Genomic DNA, 20734 nt, shown 5'->3' with positions numbered 1-20734 from the left:
AAAACTTTAATCTCCTGACCACTTTACACTGGTGAAAAGCACTGGAGTAACGCATGCTTTATTTACTTTGCTAACACTGCAAATAAGTTTTCATTTCCCTTGGAACACTTCCAGGCAAAATGGGATTAAGAAGTACGGCTACATCATGTCCATTCACAGTGCGTCTCATAGCTGCTACTACTACTGGCAGTGCTGAGTGAAAATGTTAGAAGTCTTGGCTCTTGCTAAGAAGCCTTGGAAATTATGATGCTTAAGAGCTTGGCAAGCATACCTTACTTCCATAATCAACATGGGATGGCATACGATCGCACCTTTTGGATGAGCACTTTGGCATTTAAGTTTTAACACTATGGGGGTAAAGTACAAAACAATACGGCAACAAATTCAGCACACCCCGACAAAAAAATGCTAGTCTCTCCACTGGAAATCTTTAGGAGGTCCAACACCACATCAGCAGTGAGACTAGTAGTGAACTACTAGTATGAGGGAATGATCAATACAAGGCCCTAAGCAACTACTAGATGCTACCAGCATCTCAGAACACAGGTTTTCCAAGTGTCTCTTAGAACTCCATGGACTTTTTTGAACCAAATCTGGAAGCAATGATCTGCTCTCTCTCATATACTAAAGTTAAAGAAGCAATACATTTTAAGCAAGGAGAGTTCTGTAAAGCAGGAACAAGAGATTTAACTACCTGACAGTTCACTTTGGTTAGATAATGACTCCATGTATGAGTTACACACCACAAATTTTCAGAAGAAACATGTAATTCCTAGACTAGGAAAATTCATTTCCACAGTGACCACGTCCCATTAGGACATACTGCATAAATAGAGAATATTAGTTCTATAGCACAGGTCTATCTATACCTCCTTATGCCAAATAAAGGCAAAATATAGATTATCAGCTTGCTAAACAGATGTAGAACACCTTACTGAAGGCTTCACAAAATATTAGCAGGACAGCATTATTAAGAGCTCAGAGTTTATCTCTGAACATGCAATGTAACACAGTAACATCTGACGCAGAACCACAGTCCATATTCAAGCTGTAAGGCGTGCCCCAACTCGTTGCGTGCACGGAAATGCTTTGTCATTCTCCCCTGCCTTATCTGTTCAAGCCTACAGATCAGTGAGAACACAGCAAAAAAAAGAAATCCTTTCTGAAGCTCTCATGGTTAAAGCATAGTTAAAGATCTAACAGTGACCTTGATCTAACTTCAGTGACTTGTCTAATTCAGGAGACAGAGACTCACCATGTCAACAAGTTTCCAAATCATGTGGTTTAGCAGCCTGATAGGGGGCTGCTGTGCATGCACACAGTTGAAACTTTTTGTAACATCCTGAATTTCAGGGTTTTAGCTCCTTGCTGAACAACTAAGTCACGTGATGCAGTGGTTTAACAGTATTTAGTTTCCAAATCCTGCACAGTAAAGTGGGTATGACACCAAATCACACCGCAAGTAAACGTTTACTCAAACTTTTTTCGTTCCCTTAACTAACCTTGAGACAAGCAAGTGAAGTACTGATGCACATCTAGTGCTTAGTAGCAAATTATATAGGTCGAATCTACCCAAACCTTATTTTTTTCTGTTTTCAGAGCTGCATCTTTCAAAAGTCGTATGGTGTCTATTTCAGCAACTGCATGTTTCCTAAATAATGTCAATGACAAAAGAAAGGTTTGAGAAAACATTTGTTAATTGGCTTTTTAACTTTTTTTTAAAAACTTTTAACAGATAAAACATTATTCATCATATTCATCATAACATTGTTCACATTTTGCATTTCTTTCCTTTAAAGAGTCAAACTGAGGTAGATCAGTTTGCACAGAGGTCAGCAAAGTGCTAACAATTCAGAAACAGACATTAGAAGCCCAGTTACAGACTACTGTACCACTTTACAGTTTTACTAGATATCCAGCATTTTTATCCATTACATTGATTGTCTTGTAATTTTAATCGTCAAAGCTGTGTGAACTGGTCAAGCACTAAATAAAGGGATTCAGGAAATTCACATGAAAAAAAGTCTTAAACTCAAATTGAAACAAACTAAAGTTCTGAATAACTGTACAGCTATTAGTCGTTGGTAAAGAAAACCCAAATCCCAAGTACTCTAGAACCACAAAGGCAGTGAAGGCTTAATGCAACCTCATTATGTCTACAGCCTATTACATATATGAACATAGTCTCACTGTCACAAGGAGTTTTTCCTACTACCAACGCAACTATAACATGACTTTTGTTTTAACATCAGAAAACGCTCCTCAGACACCTGTTTTTGTCAACTAACTTAACTTCTGCTAAAGGCTTCTGTGAAATTGACTACTATCATCAGCTAGCCAAGCGGAGGCCACAGCCATATGGAATTACAAACAGAACTGCAGCCAGGCATGCTCACGTTTGAGACAAAAAAAAATATCTCCTGGTGCCTCAGCACAAGTACAACGATTCTGTGACAAGACTTCGACAGTTAAATTCTAACCTTTATACTCCAGAATTTAAGCAACAACTTCTCAAAATATTGATGAAAAGGCATCCAAAACCCATTATATTCGCATTCAATAAAAAGGTCAATTTGGACTTTTGACATTACATTAACTTTTGCCACTGTCCTCATCCATACTGTTTTACCAGAAAAATTGCCAGAAAAATTAAGGTAGATTGAAAAAAGGCTATTAAAACAAAATCAAGGTACAGCAAACAAGCAAGCTGGAAAGAACTACTGCAATTACCTGAATTCACTTTACTAATTAGTTTGACAAGTCAGCAGGCACATGAGCACAAATATACAAGTCTGGAAGGCCTCACGAGCACAAAGGATTCAGAGATCCAAAAGAAAACCTAATGACACTAAATTGATGAATGCTCTGGAACTCTATTCCACTTCTGCAAGCACCAAGTCATTTATATAAATGTCTGAACTAGGCATTAGTCAGATGATAAAGCTAAAGCGAAAACACAAACCTCCCGATAATCATAGGTTTCTAATATCAGGCTTTACTGAAAAATAAGCAATCCTAACCAATAGAAGTACAGGTGCTCAACAAAAACTGGAAGACAATTGATATCAATGCTTAAGGCACTGACGTTCCTTCACGTGGCAAGCAACATAAAGGCCCTGTCACCAACACCCAGGAAAGGAAATCCAAATCAGAACAGGGACAGGACTTCGAAATGGATGGGAAGGTGGTGACCCCTGTAATCACGCATTCACACAGCTCAGCAACACAGCCAGGAAGTTACGCAACTGTTCTTTACAGATATGGGAGGGCTGTAAAGAGGGAGAAGCCTATTAAAAAAGAATGGGTAAGAAGTAAGTGGGCACCAACTGCCTATAAATGTAACATTCATCTTTAGGCACTGAAGCTCTCTCCGAGCACAGAATCACGAGTCCTGGGGTGTTAACCTGGCAAGTTTTAACACCGTGCCTGATTCACAGAAAGAACAGGATGTTAACCAAAACAAGCTGGAACAGGACCAAAGTGATCCCTTCTGGTTGCATGTTCTAGACTTCTTAGGACAGACATCCAAGAAATGAAGATACTTTAGAAAAATCTCTAGAGTATTTTTACAGGCAGAATATACTTAGAGTTTTAACAGATACGGAAGCAACACACAAGGCAGGCAATCTATGGTTATAAGATTCATGTCTAAATTCCCACGTATTTTACATCTCTAGTCTGCCTTTCCCAAAGCTGGAAAAGCACTTCTCAACTGTTAGCTGGGTGGGAACCAGTAATATAAATGAACTTAACATAATATGACATGACTGCAATACTGAAGTGGAATATTTAACAGATGTCACCTAACGTTAGTTGCCATGGTGAGAACGAATTAGGCCACCCAAGTACTAAATAAAGAAACAGCAAAGAACACCCTATGTTATGAAGTTAGGTAGGCTGTATAAATAAAGAGCTGTATCACTTTTTGTACAGTTATGAGAAAAATATGAATATATTAAGTATGCCAGTGCAACTTATCTGCCAAGCAAAGGGGTTATTTCATCTGCCTAGTGTTATGTTGCATGCATACTTCCAAGCAGTCGACTTGCTGCTTTGCTAGCTCTTTAATGAAGTAATTTAACAGCTGGTAGGAAGCAAGGAGAACATAAGTCAAATTTCTTCCATAGAAATCAAAAGGCTCAATTCAGTTGAGAAGGTAAGCCATTAATCTAGAGAATTGCTGAGGAAAACAGACCCTTTCAGTAGGACCTCTGCTATCATCTGTTCCAAACAGAGTAACACCGAACTGGAAGTGCATACCTTTGCAGCTGTTTCTGCAAAGGCTGAGCTAAGACTAGAGAAAAAAATTAAACTACAAAAAATAATTGTTTTTTTTTTCTTATTTTCAAAATGGGTTCTTTCTTGGCAGCTTCTAAGGAGGACAGTGAAGGCCAATTAAGACAGAAGTTTAGGTAGTCATAAAGCATTAAAGAGTTTGTTTCAAGATGTCCATTCTCTCAGCAGAAACGCTTCAGGAACTCATTTCAAAGACCAGCTTTCAATTTTACTTTGAGCTATCAGAACAAGAGTCTTCCTCTTATCTACTAGAGTAGTTTTGTCCTTCAGTAATGAAGGTGTTGCCCTTCAGCATGATGGTGTTAGAGGAGCATATTTACAGATTTTTAAGCACTGCTTAAGGAGATCAGAATTTAAAGTGCTTGGGGAAAAATTTGTTACGAGAACAACCCTAAGATTAGGAAGCTTGACCATGTTTTTCCACTGCATGTATTACTTAGTGAAGATGGAATATGGGTGGAGTCTGTTACTAACAGACTATCCAGCAACATGGCAGAAAGTCACCACTAAGAGCAAAACTTTTATATGCTTTTACAGATTTTCTTTTAGGCCCGCAACTTTTAACATGCTACACGCTATTCTGGAGATTACATAGCAATACATAGGTGACAATATTCAATTATTCAACTTCTCAACTTCAAAATATTTTGCAAGAACTTAAAGTGTAGGAATTTACTTGTTCAGGTTGCGAAAAAAATTTAAGTCAATACCTTTTGTTTTTAAACTTATAAATTATTAAATTCAAGTATCACCTTAATAAGCCACACATGCAACTGAGTACTGTATCTCTTCAGCCTTGTCTGCTCTTAAGCAAAATACTTCCAATACCTCATCAATAGCTACAGATGGATCCAGCATACCATTCATTTCTAGTAGAAAGTAGGCAACAAGTTATTCCACCACGTTATCAGGAAAAGAAAAATGGACTTCAGATTTTTTTTTTTAAAAATCTATCTGAAAAGTACCTAAAGATAATCTTCATAACAGACACAAACAATAGCTGGTAATTACCAGAAATGGCAAAAATCAAGAGTGGCTGACACAGATCATTCAAACAATTACTCTTATAAAGTCTGCTTTAACAGATTTACACTATAAACAAAACAACATACTAAACTCAAACACACCGTGCTTCATTCCTCTGAACCAAGACCAAGAATTTGGGAATAAAGGCAGATATTCCAAACTAATAGGATCAGTGTCTGGTTAACAAGAAGATTACAGCTAAAAACGCTTTGCAACTGAAAAGGGGGGGGGGGAGGGGACGGGGGGGGGGGGGGAAGAGAGCTGATGGCTGAGAACAATGAGAATAAGCCTACCAGAATATTGCAGACTTTGCATTGTGTCCTAAAGGCAGATCAGATTGTTAGATGTTAAGCTTGGTTCAAGAGCCTTTTGTCAAAAATGAAATTAATACAACCAAAATTTGTGAAATCAAAACCTTACCACTAAGTTTGTGAGGTTTTGTAAAACTTCAGAGAAGTTCAGAACCCTCCCTACTCTTCCAGAAAACAAGAAAAAGCAAAATCGAAGACCCTCTTCTGAATTTAAAGGTGTGTAGAACATCCAGAGAATATAACACGTTCTCAGTTTCTGCTACATTACGTGCAAACAACGCATTGTTACAATGCAAGTAAATAGTCCTCTCTCCACAAGTGAAAGCAAGCTCGCAGTTAATCCCACAGAAGTACTAAGATAAAAATGCTGTTGAGCCCAGTTTATACAGAACAGCAACAGGAAAAGCTTGGAATGATTCCTAGGTTTTCTATTAAATGCTCTATTTATGCTGTTGTTGCTTAAAGGCATCAAGTTACAGAAATTTTAACAAACTTATTGAAAGAATTTTCTTCAACTTGATTCATCCTTTTCAATACGCTGAGCCAAGAACAGCTTATTCCAACTGGACAGCGTATCATTATGAAACAATGGCAGAATGAGTATTATCAATTACACACGCAAAGTGACCTAAGTACAAACTCATACGTTCCCCCAGCTTAGCTGCTGCCAGAAACATGTCAGAAAAGCTCGAAATATCTGGAACGATATTCACAGTAATTTGACTTTGGTCCTAGTCTTTGTTAAGCACCTCAGTGATGCACCTCATTTCGTAAGGCAAGTCCTCCCCCCTAGATTCAGGGCACCATGAATTGTGATTCTACTGAACATCTCATGTTTCAATGTTTGTCAGAAGAACTGCGCAGGGTATTCTGCTCAACTTCGTCTTCAAGAAGATAAAAACACAAAAATCCTGTTTTAGGTTTCTTCAAGCATCGCCAGATATCATACAGCAAGACAAGTAACAGAAGCATAATCAAAGAACCTGTCAAGCAACGTCTAATACATAAATTTAAAATTACTGCTGCTTCTGAACATTAAAAAAGACTTCCAAGATTTTTCCGGAAAACACTTTTCTACAAAAAGCCTCCTAAGATTAACGCTGTGAGAACCTGAAAGCAAAAATCTTTAGGACTCCCTGACATTATCAAATAGATCACACACCTCTAGGACAATAAGAATCTATGTCTAATATGAATCTAATCTAATAAGAATCTATGAGTATGGTCTCGGTTGACAATTCTTACCCGGACCGTAGTAATTGCATTTTTCTGGGACTGGGAGAAAAAACATGTGTTAAATAAAGTTCCTCTGTGGTGATGAGACTGTTAATCAAAAGTTACTGGTTATACAAAAAAGTTAAGTCTCATAAAAGTACATCAAATGCAGAGGAAAGAAAACTTACAAGATGACTGCTTTAAATGAAACTAGAAACAAGTTTCTCAACACACAAGATGACTTCTAGTATCTCAGCTTGAAATAAAATGCTCTCATGGGGCATTTTAACCAAACCCAATAGCTTACTTTTAAGAGCAGTTCACTTCTGCTACATGGGAAAAGTTGAAAAAAATGAAATCTTAAGCCTCATTATGGCATCAAAGTCTTCCCCCCCCCCCCCAAAAAAAAAACCAAAACTAAGCTTAAGCATGCTTGCTCTTCCAGTTTTGCGATGAAACACCAGATACCCACTTACTTTGGCTGTTTTCCCAGGTATCCTTGTTTTAGCATGCCACTATAGTGTGATGACTTTCCAATACGCAATTCCTATTCTTTCAGTTCTGAAATAACCCATTTGCACCCATTTGAAGAAAAGAGGGTAGTCTAAAATAAAAAACCGAATCTGTTTTCACTTAAGCAACTCTGTTTAAACTACAACTGTTTCATACTGGCATGTTTATTCTATTCTTGCAGAAGGTTGTCATGAATGGAGAGGACAGATGGCCAAGACAACACTGTCTCCTTGGCTATAGAGCTCCAGCACGCATTCAGGTCTACAGTCAGCTGTGTTTACAGGGTCAGGGGAGCTATCAACTTCAGAAATGCAGACATATTTACAGGTTTTTGTTAAAATTAATGCAGTCTAAAATGCGTAAATCATTGTGTCCTTACAGTATGTACAGGCCGCTACGCTGATGCACATGCAAAAAGGTGAAAGAAGGGTTAAGAGACTAAATGGAATCCACAGTTTGACCCAGAAGCTAAACTGAAGTTGGTTTTGTAGATCAAGACACCAAATCCCTTTATACCATACTACAAGCATCAGAAATAATAACTGTTTATTTAAAGTGAGTAACAAACTTCAAAAAAAGGTCTTGGATAGAGTGTTTCTAGAGAAGGCTGAAGTTTCGATTTGTCTATTCAATGAATAGATTCAGTAGTTGAAACTGCCCAGTATAACACCTCAATAATCTCTGAGAAATGACGACTCCTAGAGTTTGTTGCACCAGAACAGCAGTAATTTACTTCTAATCAGGAAATTATTTAAAACTCCCAAAAGTTTTAGACAGGGTATGAAACAAGGAAGCTGCATAACAAGCAACTCGGAAGGATTAATCTTGGCACTTTAACTGTACGGAAATCATAATGACGCATCTGTTGCGGGTAACAGAAAGGGGCTGCCATCTCATTCCTGGTTGAGGTCCTCTGCAGCCTCAAGCCTTCCAGCACATAACTATGAAAGGAAAAGATACATGCCTGAGCACGTCCCTTGTCCCAACAGGAGAAGGGGGAGGGTTAATCACATCCATCCGCCATTTTCTGAGCGGAGGAGGAAGACATGTTGGAACAAAAAAAAAAAACCAACAAAAGAAAGCAGCCATTTCCAGTATCAGCTCCAAACTCTCAACCTCATCAAAAATGCTGACTCTCATCGTAACAATCTCACACTTTATTCTAATTACTGTAAGAATTTTTCATAGCTCAGGAACTGCTGCAGATCTCACTTCCACAGCACAGTATTTAAGCAAAAGAAAAGACAGTCAGGAAGTCAGGAGCGGGGGGGGGGGGGGGGTTTACAAATATACGTAACTAGTTGTTAATCTTCAAATGAAGCATTTTTCCAACAGTTTGACCCATCCCAGATTAAGTTTCTTAATGGTGGTGTCCTACCTCCTACTAACATTAAAGGAAAGTCACCGTACTGACATACACAAACTGATTCCTACCGTATATGTGGAATGCCAACTCCTCCTTGCAGAATCTTGTATAGTTTGCTTTCATACAGCAGCTGGGGATGTCTAGCCTTCTGAGACTCCAACTTCACAGCAACTTCCTGCAGTGAGAAGGAACAAGGAATCAGAGTAGAGCGTCCACCAAGCACAGCCTTGCCACTGGGGTTTAAGGGACACAGAACTTCAGAATTCCCCACGCAGCCCTGCTGCAATTACTCTGAGGTGTAATTTTTTTAAACTTTCGGTGATCAACGTCCTGCACTTTGTTGTCTTTTTAAATAAAATCCTCATCGTGATAATTTGTACACAAATATCCATCCCAGGTCATGAAATTGAGCTGGAAATGTTATGTCTTCAGATCCGTATACGTGAGGAAGCACATACGTGGGTGTTTCTTCTTTACAGCTCAGAGCAGTGAGGGGGAGGAAGGAAAAAAAAAAAGGTAAAAATGAGCTGAAGAAACAGGGGATCTTCTTTGATTCTATTACCGTTGATGAACGTGAGACAGTGTTCCCCAGCAGAGCAAGGGGACAGAGACGATCGGTGGCAGAGACTCCTCCAGCCGCTGATAAAAGACAAAGTACGTTCTCCCGCAATGGTGATCTTCTCCCTACCACTTACCAGGCAAGGGCTGGGTACGGGACACCACAGCCGTTAGGGGCAAAACCCAGAGGGCAGCGGAAGCCTCCCCCACCAGGGGAAGAATCCCCCACCCCGGCGCCTCGGAAACGGCGACGAGGGAAGTGGGGAAAAGGGACCAAAACCCGGCTTCGGGGAGGTCAGCGCAGATCTCCGAAGGGCACAAGCGGCCGAGGGGGTGCGTGCCGCCCTTACCTCCCCGTTGGTGATGTTGATGGCCAAATAGATGTCCCCGAAGGAGCCCGACCCGATCTTCCGCACCAGCTTGTACTTGCCCCCGACGATGAACTCGGCCTTAGAGCCGCTGCTGCTCGCCATGGCGAAAGGGGTGGCCGAGGCCGGGACGGGGCGGAGGAGCAGGGGAGGGGGAGGAGAGGGGACGGGGAGAGGGGCGGCGGGGACAGCGAGGCCCGCCGAGGCCCGCCGGGCCCCGCCGCTCAGCTCCGGGCGGGCGGGCGCCCGCTTGGGCGGCTCTGCCCTGCCGCCGGGCCCCCCAGCGAGGCGAGAGACGCCGCGCGGGCCGCTCGGGGGACGGCGGAGGGGAGGGGAAGGCACGCGCGAGGCCCGCTGGCTCCCGGCCGCCGCCGGCCCCTGTCACTCGGCCGCGGCCGCCGCCATCTTGTCTCGCAGCCGCCGCTCGCGCGGACACAAAATGCCCCCAGCCTGCAGCCGCCGCTTCTTCACCGCGCGGGGCACGCTGGGAGCGGGGCGGGGCGCCCCCCTCCACCTCCCCTCCCCGCGCGCGTGCGCCGAGGGGGCTGTGGGGGCCGAGGGAGGGAGGGAGGGGGAGGAGCCCGGCGCCACGCTTGCGAGCGCGCAGCCAATGACCGGCGCGCTTCTCGCCCCGCGACGCGGCGCGTGGTGCGGAAGGCGGAGGGAGGGCGGAAGGGGAAGGGCGGCTGCCGACGTGCCCTCACTTGGGTCTTAAAGGGGCAGGCGCCGCGAGGGAGAGTGGGGGCTGTGAGGGGGGAGCTGGGGGTGGTCGGGCTGGGGCAGAGGCGGCTCAGGGCAGGCCTCGCTGCTCTCTGCAGCTGCCTGAAAGGGAGCTGGGGGAGCTGGGGGAGCTGGGGTCGGCCTCTTCTGGCAGATAAATAGCAGTAAGACTAGAGGGAATGGCCTCAAGTTGTGCCAGGGGAGGTTCAGGTTGGAAATGAGGAGACATTTCTTCTCAGAAAGAGCAGTCAGGCACTGGGACGGGTTGCCCAGGGAGGTGGTGGAGTCACCGTCCCTGGGGGTGTTCAAGGAGAGGTCGGGCCTGGTGCCTGGGGATGTGGTTTGGTGATGACAGTAGTGGCAGGGGGTGGTTGGACCAGGTAATCCTTGAGCTGTTCTCCAACCCTAATGGTTCCATGATTCTCATTTACCCAACAAAATGTGTCCGCAGCCCAGCGTCCTGCTGCACACAGCACCTTCACCCCATGGCAGGCGCCCAGCAGACCTCTCCGTGATGCTGCAAGCCCACAGCTGCCTCTCCCTGCTCAGGCACGGCGTGCTTTGTGCTCCCGACCTTCAGCCCTGGCCTGCTGGGATGGCAGTCGCAGGGCTGGAAATCCTAAGCAAGCTTCGGGTTCCTGCTGGGAGGTTTCTGAGCCAGCTGCAAATTTGCAAGGACACTGAGGGGGCTGCAGCCCCCTGCGAGGCCCACGCAAGGCAGTGGGCATGGTCACCTGGCAAGGCCACCGCCTGGAGCCCTGTGGTCCCTGCCTTCAGGTGTCAGCTTCACATGGCTCCTGGCACAGGCAGCCCATGCTTCTTGCTGACTTTCAAAACTGAGCTCTCTTCCCTTGTCCTCTGGCTCAGCACTGTGAGTTTTTCCTTTGCAGGAACACAAAACTGTGAATTCCCAGTGACTCATCATCACTCCCTGTCAGAGCGGCGTCTTCTGCTGTGCAAGCCTACATTTGGGAAATGATTCAGTCCTCAGGAAAAATAAAGCTCCTACAGTAATGTAGCTTATGTATAGAAGGAACGTCTACTCAGGATATCTTCTTGTAAAGGGGGCATTCAGAGGAACTGCTTTGCAGCTCTCCTGGTGCACTTGAAGCCATGTGAATAACAAAAAGTTTTATTTTAAGACTTGTCTATGCACAGATTGTTTTAAATAGTTAACTCTTTTAATAAAATTGAGATGAAGAGGTCCAGGTTAGGACACTGCTGTATCGGTAGGAAGCTGTTCATACAAAGATAGAGGAGTCCTCTTAGCATAACAGCATCTACATGGTGATAGAGGCTTTTATTGCACTCACCATATTGCTTTCTAACTTGGTAAAGTTACTGTGGTACAAACACTTTCTGTCTGCAAAAGTGCAAAAAAGTCCTGGCTTGTGTCCATGTGGCTGTTACCCAGTGAGGGAAGTCTGTGATTTGCCAGTGTTTCTTCCTGTGGTGGACTCGCTTAGCTACAGGATGACTCCGTGGTGAGAGACCAGGAGGAAAGGAGAGCGAAAATTGGCAAGCAGCAATGCTCTGCACAGCAAATCTCAGCTCCAAATTCCTGTTGTGTTTCAGAGAATTTAGACCCAAGGTTTTTCTATGGGTCCCTCTGTGTCTTCAATAAAAATAAAATGCAGAAAAGTCAAAATCAGGGTCCCTCTGTGTCTTTAATAAAAATAAAATGCAGAAGAGTCAAAATCAGCTGAGACTGTACCAGATGTACCAGAATGAAGCAATGCTGAGAGAGCAAGCTAGCCTCCAACTCCTTCCCACCTCAATGCTGTAATGGAGCGTTTGTACAAGTAAGAATATCTGCACTCTTGTCACTCAAAGGGAATGTGGATTTTGTGTGGAGGAGCTCAGATGCATCACACAGCACTTAAGGGGGCTGGAGTTTCAAGGGCAAATGAGGTATATTTAAACATCAACCTCATTTCTAAATACAGAACCTTTGTGTCCTCAGCTGCCCTCACATTACTGTTCATCGTGACTTGCAAACAGCTCGGGACTGATGTGCACTTAGAGGCCTTCGGGGTTTGGTTGTTTTGAATGGTTGCTCTGGATGGGATTTGAGCAGTCTGGAAGCGTTTGGCTCGAGTCACGTATCTCTGGGGGAGCTGGAAAAACAGGTCTGCAGCTCCTGGGCAGTAACTAGACCATGCATGGGTATGCAGGAGCACAGCATCTCCTGGGCTAAGCAATGCTGCCACCTCCTGACTGCCGGGGGACATCCCTGTGTCCAGGGGACAGTGTCGGGGCCTGGGGATATATATCACACAGGATGGGGACTGGCCGAGCTGAGCTCAGTACAAAAATAAATATCCAGGCGCCCATCGTCTCCCAAACATCTGCAATGAAAATAATAATAATTAAAAAAAAGACCAGCAATCATAATTTGATTTTTTTTCTTGGTCATTCTTAACGTACATTCCCTAATAGGTCCCATGGTGGTGTTAGGAACTGCGGGATTGAAAGGCAGATCAGTCTAGGCAATGTGGGAAGGGCTGTAGGACAGGCTGGAGGATATTTAGAGATGGGGGAAGTCAGCCAGCATAAAGCAGGGTAACACCAGGATACAGAGGAGAAGAAAGACTTACCAGCACAGCTGCAGCTCCATCACCCCTGGCCAGAGCAAGGAAGGTGCCTGGGAACACCCTCCTGCTCTGGGACCAGTAGTATGGGGAAAGCCTCCAGCCCCCCGCCAGCCCTGGCAGCTCCAGGCAGCCTGCCTGCTCCTGACGTCTGTCGGGCAGGTGAAGGAACAGCTGGAGAGCCCTGGGGCCAGGATCCCACCATATGACGCCAGGATGACCTCAACCCTCTTCCTGTTTGCACACTCTCGGTGGCTGCAGCCCACGTCTGTCTGTGGGCTGAGGGCACCACAGTGGAGCCCACCTTTCACATTTACGTCTTGGCCACCCTAGGGCTCTCCATGTGTCTCCACAGGAACAAGGAGAGGTCTATTTATTTTTGATGAAGGGGAAAGGTGCATGTGTATTTCTGGGTAGGCAGAATTAGCCTGGTGAATGAACAGCTCTATTCAGGCGTGATGTTGGAGGAGACTCATAGCCTGCCCGAAGGATCCTAGATGTCTCATCTGGTGGGTTGTCCCCATCTGTGGCAGGGCAGCTCCAAAGTCCTCTCATGCCAGACCTTTTGCTCTTCTCTATTTTGGTCCATGGATCTGTTCTTTGCTCCCCTCCCAGCCCCTCACAGCACACCATATCCTGTGCCACCACGTGTGGGGTTTGCCTTGCTGAACAACAGAGATACTGACAGTCCTAAAGCAATCCCGGCCTTGTAACAATCCTACCACAGCCTCTGTCCTGGGTTTGTGCCCTGAGTCTTTAGGAATACACAGATGTCGGGGAAGACAAACACAAACAGTAGATGTGTACGAACGTACAAGCCATGGAGATACTGATTACATTTAAATTGATATAAATTAAAAACACTGCACCTGTAAGTTGAGAGGAGAACTGTAGGCTGTGGTTTTGCAGCAGCTGGCCTGATCGTGACTCAATTCTGCGTCCTCCCCTCATGCTCGCCCTGCTCCCAGCGCCTCATTCAGACCTTCTGCAGGTTGCTTCGGCTCCCCAAGCCCTTAGAAAATTGCCTGGATGGTTCCTCCCCATGGATTTATTTCTGTGTTAATGTTTTGCCAGACTAGTGACTCGAATGGCTCGAGGATCCCCAGGGGCTCCTGGGGTTGTCCCCTCTTGGTGGTGACATGCTGTCAGCCAGAACTCCAGACGGGAGCAGTCGGATTGGAAAACTGGAAAAACATCCCCTGCTGTCTGGAAAGGTGCTCTGCGAACACCCAGGAGGGAACACAAGAACTGTTGATTTCTCTGCTGATAGGGATAACACCAGCCCTTGCGCCAAAAACAGATGGGGTGAATCTGGCTGCTTAGAGCCTCCCACAAGCTATTCTTCGGCTCCTGTTCATTACTATTTTCCACATCTTTCAGAGACACTGAGGCATTGAAAGCGTGTTTATAGCTGCACCACTTGATAAAGTGAAAGGAAGAAATCCTCTCTCCTCTTTTTCCAGGGGATGGGCCAGGAACCCTGCTGCATGGCCCGGCCTCCAGTGAGACTGGCCCTCCTTGACCTCAGCATTGCTCATCCTTTGTTTGTGCCTGCTTTGTGACCGAGCATCCCCAAACCTCTTAATTTGATCCCAGCAAAGGAATGGAATGTTTGCAGTGCAATAAACCAGCTGTTTGATGCAGCACTGATGGAGCAGCCTCCTCTTTGCATGCTCGTAACCGTGTCAGCAAATACTCGCTGCTGTGAAGTCGGGGCAGGAGGGAGCTGCTCGTCCTCGCAGGCAGCAGGGATACCCCAGGCTGCTGTCGAAAGGCTCAGTGGGAGAGAGGAACATTGAAATGGCAAGCCAAGCAAAGGCATGACTGAAAAAGTCAAAGGCCATGCAGAGCCTCTCCCCTGGAGCAGTCAGCTCACGTACAGCTCAAGTTTTAATTTCCGAGGCTGTCCGGGGTGGATGTGCCACTTCCCAGGGCTCTGCTCACGCTGCTGCGTGTAGGACGGGGGGGTGCAGGGGAAAAAAAAATCTTCAGAAATAAAACCATTATCTTCTGCCTTCTGCCTCATCAGTCCTGCCACCCAGCATCAGCCCTACTCCAGAAGGGCATATTTTCTCTACGTACCCTAGTTAAGAATGAGTGAGGTCCAACCCTCCAACCCAAGGTCCCATCTTCTCTCTGAAGTGTTTATTGTCCCAGAGATAGGGAGAACTCATGGTGGCTTTGCCCTCAGTTTTCATGTCAGTGCTCAAAATCCAGGTGCAGAAGTACAAACTGGAACACCACCAGTGGGTTTCCCTGAGTCCTGGACAGTCAAAATCACCTCAGTATCTCTTTGCTCTTCGGCAGTAGGGGCAGCTGAGTTTCTGTCACTTCCCACGGCTGAGAGATCTGGCTTTTAAACTAGATCTGGGTGACAGGTCTGTAGACATAGCAGGTTGTCTTGGGACACCCATTCTGCTCAAGCATCTCTTCGCACTCCCCAGGCCCATGCAGCCCTGTTGGCAGTGTGTCCTTCACGCTGGGTTTTGCCCAGCAGCATGTCCTTCACGCCAGGTGTCTGCCCACAGCGTGTCCTTCACGCCAGGTTTTGTCCTCCCTCCCCAACACCACGGGCTGTGGCTTCGCTCCAACCTTAGCTGACTCCTGACCCGCTATGTTTAGCAGGGCCTATGGCACCTGGGAGAAAGGATGGAGAGGAGCAACTTGTGCCATGAGGAGCCAAATCGGGCTTTTGGTGGTGAGGCACTGGGACCCAACGTGAGGTAGAGCATCTACAAATGCTGAGTCTCAGTGCTGAGCCTCAGAGCATCTCCCACAGATCCAGTTTCCTGGTCTCTCCACATCTCTTGGCCTGACACCAAGAGGACCCACGGGCACCTCCGAGGTGCTCCTGGCCCCTGACAGGGCCCGCTGGTTCCTGCCCCCCTGTGCTGGCACGGCCGGGCACGAGCTGTGGGAGCCAGCCTGGGGAACCTGTCCAGGATATAAAATAACCCAGCTTTTCCAGAGCAGTCTGACACAGGCTGTTCTTGCCAGGCTGGCTGTCAGCACAGGGCTTCAAAGCCAGTGCTGGCGCGTGGCAGGAGGCGCCAAGATTTCTGGCAACAGTGCTTGTGTCAGGAGTTTGCACATAACCCTCAGTGAGCTGCCATCCCTTCCCGTCAGGGTTACTGCCAGGACAGGGAAGGTCTCATCACATCAGAAAAGACACCCAGAGCCCAGGGCTTCATCACCAGCGATGTAGGTTTAGGGGTTAGCAGAGGGCAGCCCCGCTCCTGGCCAAGACGGGCAGGAGAGACCAGGGCCCCATGGTGTTGGGGCCCCGGGGAGATGTCTGTGAACCTACAGCACCATTTCCAAGCTTTGTGAGAAGCTGGATGGGGAATTCTGCAGCCTGGGATGTTCTTGGCTGTTTGGAGTGAGATTTTTTTAAGTACAGCAGGAAAAGGGGGATTTTCAGCTAATTTTGGTGATTCATAGCAAATGTCGTTACTGCACAGCTGATGCTCTACCAATGCACTTGTTCCCTGGAAGACTCTCCTGAAGTTTCCCCAGTGAGGGTGTTGCTGCCAAGCAGCAGTGTCTGCAGGCTGCATGGGTCACCCAGGCCCTTGTGCAGGGCTTTCATCATGGACCCAGGCAGAAAGGTCAATAAACAGGAGACCCAAAATTTTCTTGATGGGGTTCATCTGCTCTCCTTTAGGTTTGTACTCAGAGGGAGGAACCACAGGTCTTTTTGTTTGGCAAAATCCCCAGAGACAATTTGCTGCAGGAGGGCGAAGCTGAGGTTGAACTTCGCCATGATGTCAGACCTGAAATTGCTTCAGGTACTTCAATGAGTGCCTTGTGAGGTGAGATGACAGACTCCCAGGAAATTATGGAACAAAAAGATGTAAATGGCAGCACGGCTGATTCATTGCTTGTCACATCCGTAGATAAGTCAAGTCTTCAGCAGCAGTTTCTCTGGTGCTTGTGAATTTATTACGCTGCTAGTGAAGAGTGCTGGTACTTGGCGTCCCAGGCACATTTCCACTGCTGAGATCAGTCAGGTGCAAATCACCAAGGCGAGTCTCCTCCAACGCAAAATAATTCAGCTCGTGGACGATAGCTGATACACCTAGGGCTTCCATCAGTCTTTCCCCTGAGTATGATTTCTCGAGCCATTTTCAGGAGCATGGCTTTCATACATGCCGTGTGTCATGGTGTAGAATGCCGGGGGAAGACAGGAGGAGTGGAGGAGGCGATGCAGACTGCCTGCTGCCACAGCGGGGCCAGAGCCATCATCCCAGCGCAGGATGTGGCCGGCTCAGCCCTGCCTGCTCAGCACAGGCTTTGGTCACACTGCGTGGACACATCTCCTTCCTGGTGGCAGGAGCCAGCCGAGCGCAGCCCATCCCTGCAGGTTCTCTGCCACCTCTCTGCGTGCTCCGGGTTTCTTTGCACATTTTGGGAGGAGCGATCCTGAGCCAAGAGCAGACCCAAGTGCCTCCCTGTTCCCAGGGCCCTCTGAGCAGGGACTCTCCTGCCTCCTGCATCTCAAAATGCTCACAGGCTGTCCCCGGAGCAGGAGCGGGCACTCGAGCAGATTGCAGAGGAGGGACGAAGCAAAGGGCTGCTGAGCCTTATGGTTTTATCACTCGCAGCACATCTTGTGGCGGCTTTTATCAGCACCTCCACAGGGGTCAGGGAGCCAGTCTTGGGCAGCCAGGGCATTATAGTTCCTTCCATATTTTTGGAGAAAATTGCTTCCTTCCAGGGTTGGAAATAAAACATGATTGAGAGCATCCCGGGGCCCGCAGAGCAGGAGAGCCCCCCCCTGCAGGGGCTTGGTGTAAATGTCTCTGGGATTTTTAAGCACTCTTATTTCCTAGGCCATCCTGATTTCTAGGTCCTTGGGAGATTCGCAGCTGACCAGCTCCTGAGGGATGCTGAGCACTGGCCCATGTCCCGCATGCCATGCGCAGAGCACGGCAGTGGGGTGCTGCTGGGCAAAGTCTCGGGATTTGGACTTGGGCTGGAGAACCCAATTCCAGGCAAACTGGGGTTGGACTCTGGGGCTGCAGCCCCTTTGTGAGTGTGCCCTCCCAGTGCAGGATCTGCTCGTATCTCATCCCTTACAGAAGTCACCTGCAGGCCCAAACATCTTCTCTGCTCAACGGAGCAGCTTTTCATGTCATTCAAAAGCTAATTCTTGTGTAGATTAGAAAAGCAGGGGCTGAGAGATGCTGTTTGATTATGCCTGAATTTTTTCTTTCCCCTCCTCCAACGATCATCATGAGCTCCAGTTCATTTGCACTTGTGAAAAGCGCAGGGTGGACAGTGCCAGGTAAGGGGAAAGGCTCATCACATGTTGTTGCTGCCACAGTGCAGGAAACATCGCTAACAAATCAATCAATCCCTGATTGCACAGCCCTGCTCTGCATCTCTGGAGCAGCATTCGTGTTACGCAGGTCCCACTTTACCGTGTGGAGCTGAGTGCATGCAGGTTGTCCCACTTCGGTGCCTCTGAGAGCGAGTTCCTTCAAGGGCTCCTATATTGATGGGCCTCTGGCTAATTTTAGCACCAATGAACAGAAGCTTAGCACAGCTCAGGGGAGCGGGGCTGTAGTTTTCAAAGGCAGGTGTCCGTGTTAGATGTTGCAGGTGACACAGACAGGCAAGAAATGTCCGTGCAGGATCTCACATGCACTACGCTCGCTGTGCCCATGCTCCAAACCAGCCAGACACATGCCAGCTTCAAGCCCAGAGCTCGGTGGCACTGAGACCCTGAGGGCATAGCTCAACTCGGGCCCGGTGGCACATTAAAGTAGTTTTTGGCCACCATGTCTTCTAGCAAAACACTGAATTGCTGCCTGCTGCTCAGAGGCACAGAGCCATCCATTTATTTGCCCTGAAAGTAGCTGGGTGCCTAGAAGAGCAAGGCACTTTGCTGATGTCCACAATGCCAACCTAGGAGCAGCACCAGTGAGGTGCATCCCTTCCTGCTGCTCTGCAGTGAGCACAGCTCTGGCAAGAGCAGCTCGAGCTCCCTCTGCATCATCCTGTGCCGACGGGGAGCAGGGACAGGTCCCTGCTGCAGAGCACGGGGCAGCCCCGCCAGCCCGGAACCCTCCTCAGGTTCATCGAGCCAGTCAGCTCTGCTAATCTGCTCTGTGCCTGGTCTGTTTGCACTCAGGCTGAGCAAAAACACAGATGTTTTTATTATCCTGCTGCAGGAATGCCACACGGCAAGGGTCTGCTCGCCCTGCTTGCCTGTGCCGCCAGCCTGGTGCAAAGCCCAGCAGTGCCTGGGGAGCAGATTGCAGTCTAGGTGTGACGCAAGTGTGAGACTCATCACCTCTCCAGGTGACGTCTCTGTGGCTCTCGTAAGGTCCCCGGTGCCCCTGCTCCCAGTGGGGTGCAGAGCAGGGCTGCCAGAGGGGAGGCAGCGTGGTGCTGGGCCCCGCAGCAAGCCCTGCTGTCCAGCCTGAAGGAGCGAGGCTCCTTGGGGCTGGCACCTAGCTGCCAGCTGAGATAAGCGATGTGCACCAACCAGAGCTTCCTGGGGGAATCCACAAGTGTGGGACCTGCCTCCCCTCTGCAGGGAGGGAGGGGGAAATGAAAGCTCAGAGGGGAGAAATGAGGGTTTGATGTGCACCCATGGCTGGATCTGGGGTGCAGCAGGAGGCAAGGACAGGAGACACACACGGATACAGGCTGAAGACAGAGGCCGAAGTGAGTCCTAGCAAAAGAATTTTTTAAAAATGGTCTTTTGTGACCAGAATACATGTTGTGGTTTCCATGAATTCCTGGACTCTTTCCCCCTCCCCTGTCTCAAGGACATCACAAGATGACTGTTAACAGCAAATTATTTGCTTTTGCTAGGCTCTATATTGCCTGAGAATCCAGAGAGAGCACAGAGGGATGCTCTGTGTCACAAGGCATTCCAAAAAATGCTTCCAGAAAAATAAATCCAGTTGATTATTACTAACTGCTCTGTTAAAACCAAAGGCAAGGGAAACACCTTGTGGTGGTCTGGAGCTGATCAAGAGCACAGCACAAGCAGGGCTGAGCCCGCGGTGAGAAGCAGCCTCCCTGGGATGGCTGTGCCCCTGAGCAGCCCAGCACGTCTTGAAGGCAAGGACATCGGTGCATGGTGTTCCCAGGGAGCTGCTTTGTGTGTGGCTTCACCTCAGCGCCCAGTGTGGCAAATCCAAGAGCCATGGGGCGGCTCCTCCAGGCCAGTGCCCTGGCTCCAGCTGCGGCCACCATCAGGTGATGGAGGAGCACAGTCAGGGTGCAGCGATACTTCCCAGTGCAGTCTCAGCTTCCAACAGTCCTGCAGCATTCAGGAATTGGTGATGGCTCTCCGTGTTTAATAACTGAGTAGATTTTTATCCCATGAATTCATCCTGTTTAAATGCTTTGCATCTGTCACATCCTGTGGCCAGGAACTCCACGGTTTAACTACACGTTGAACCAAGAACCACTTCCTTTTCCTTGTTTTAAACTCCCTGCAGGTAGTGTTAGCTGGAGCCCCTATCCCTGCATCAGAGGAGGCGGTGCACAGTCCCTCCCAGGTCTGCATCACAGCCTCCCACTCATCCCTGCTCCTGGCCACAGAGCATTCCTTATACAGAGGCTGCAGTTCCTTCCCTTCTCCATGTCCCCTGTGGGACAGAGGCAATGGGGACAGCCAGACCTGCACACAGCCTCCTAAGCTGTCGGCAATTGCGGTCACTTTGCTGTTCCTCCCCTTTCTCAGGCCATTCTTTTTTTTTTTTTTTTTTTCCTGAAAATCCCAAATCAGGCATGTTTCGGCCATTGTTG

General features: G+C 47.5%; 1 protein-coding gene across 7 annotated transcripts in view; it reads right to left on the bottom strand.

The window, feature by feature from the left end:
• Positions 1-10097, bottom strand: part of CSNK1A1 (casein kinase 1 alpha 1) — a 36062-nt gene extending 25965 nt beyond the window's left edge. For 2 of the 7 annotated variants that reach the window (XM_066977315.1, XM_066977317.1), the window contains exons 1-3: positions 9636-10096; positions 8796-8902; positions 8326-8388 (exon numbers count right to left, since the gene is read on the bottom strand). In XM_066977315.1, coding sequence (XP_066833416.1) covers positions 8326-8388; positions 8796-8902; positions 9636-9758 — 293 coding nt within the window. In that variant the 5' untranslated portion in view covers positions 9759-10096. Of the gene's footprint in view, positions 1-8325; positions 8389-8795; positions 8903-9635 lie in introns of all 7 variants that reach the window. The other 5 variants (XM_066977316.1, XM_066977318.1, XM_013178486.3 and 2 more) reach the window with 5 other exon arrangements.
• Between the last annotated feature and the right edge of the window lie 10637 nt (positions 10098-20734).

This window comes from Anser cygnoides, chromosome 14, assembly GCF_040182565.1.
Source record: "Anser cygnoides isolate HZ-2024a breed goose chromosome 14, Taihu_goose_T2T_genome, whole genome shotgun sequence".
Classification (NCBI taxonomy): domain Eukaryota; kingdom Metazoa; phylum Chordata; class Aves; order Anseriformes; family Anatidae; genus Anser; species Anser cygnoides.
The sequence above is the reverse complement of the archived record's forward strand: the minus strand, read 5'-3'. Positions and strand labels throughout refer to the sequence as shown.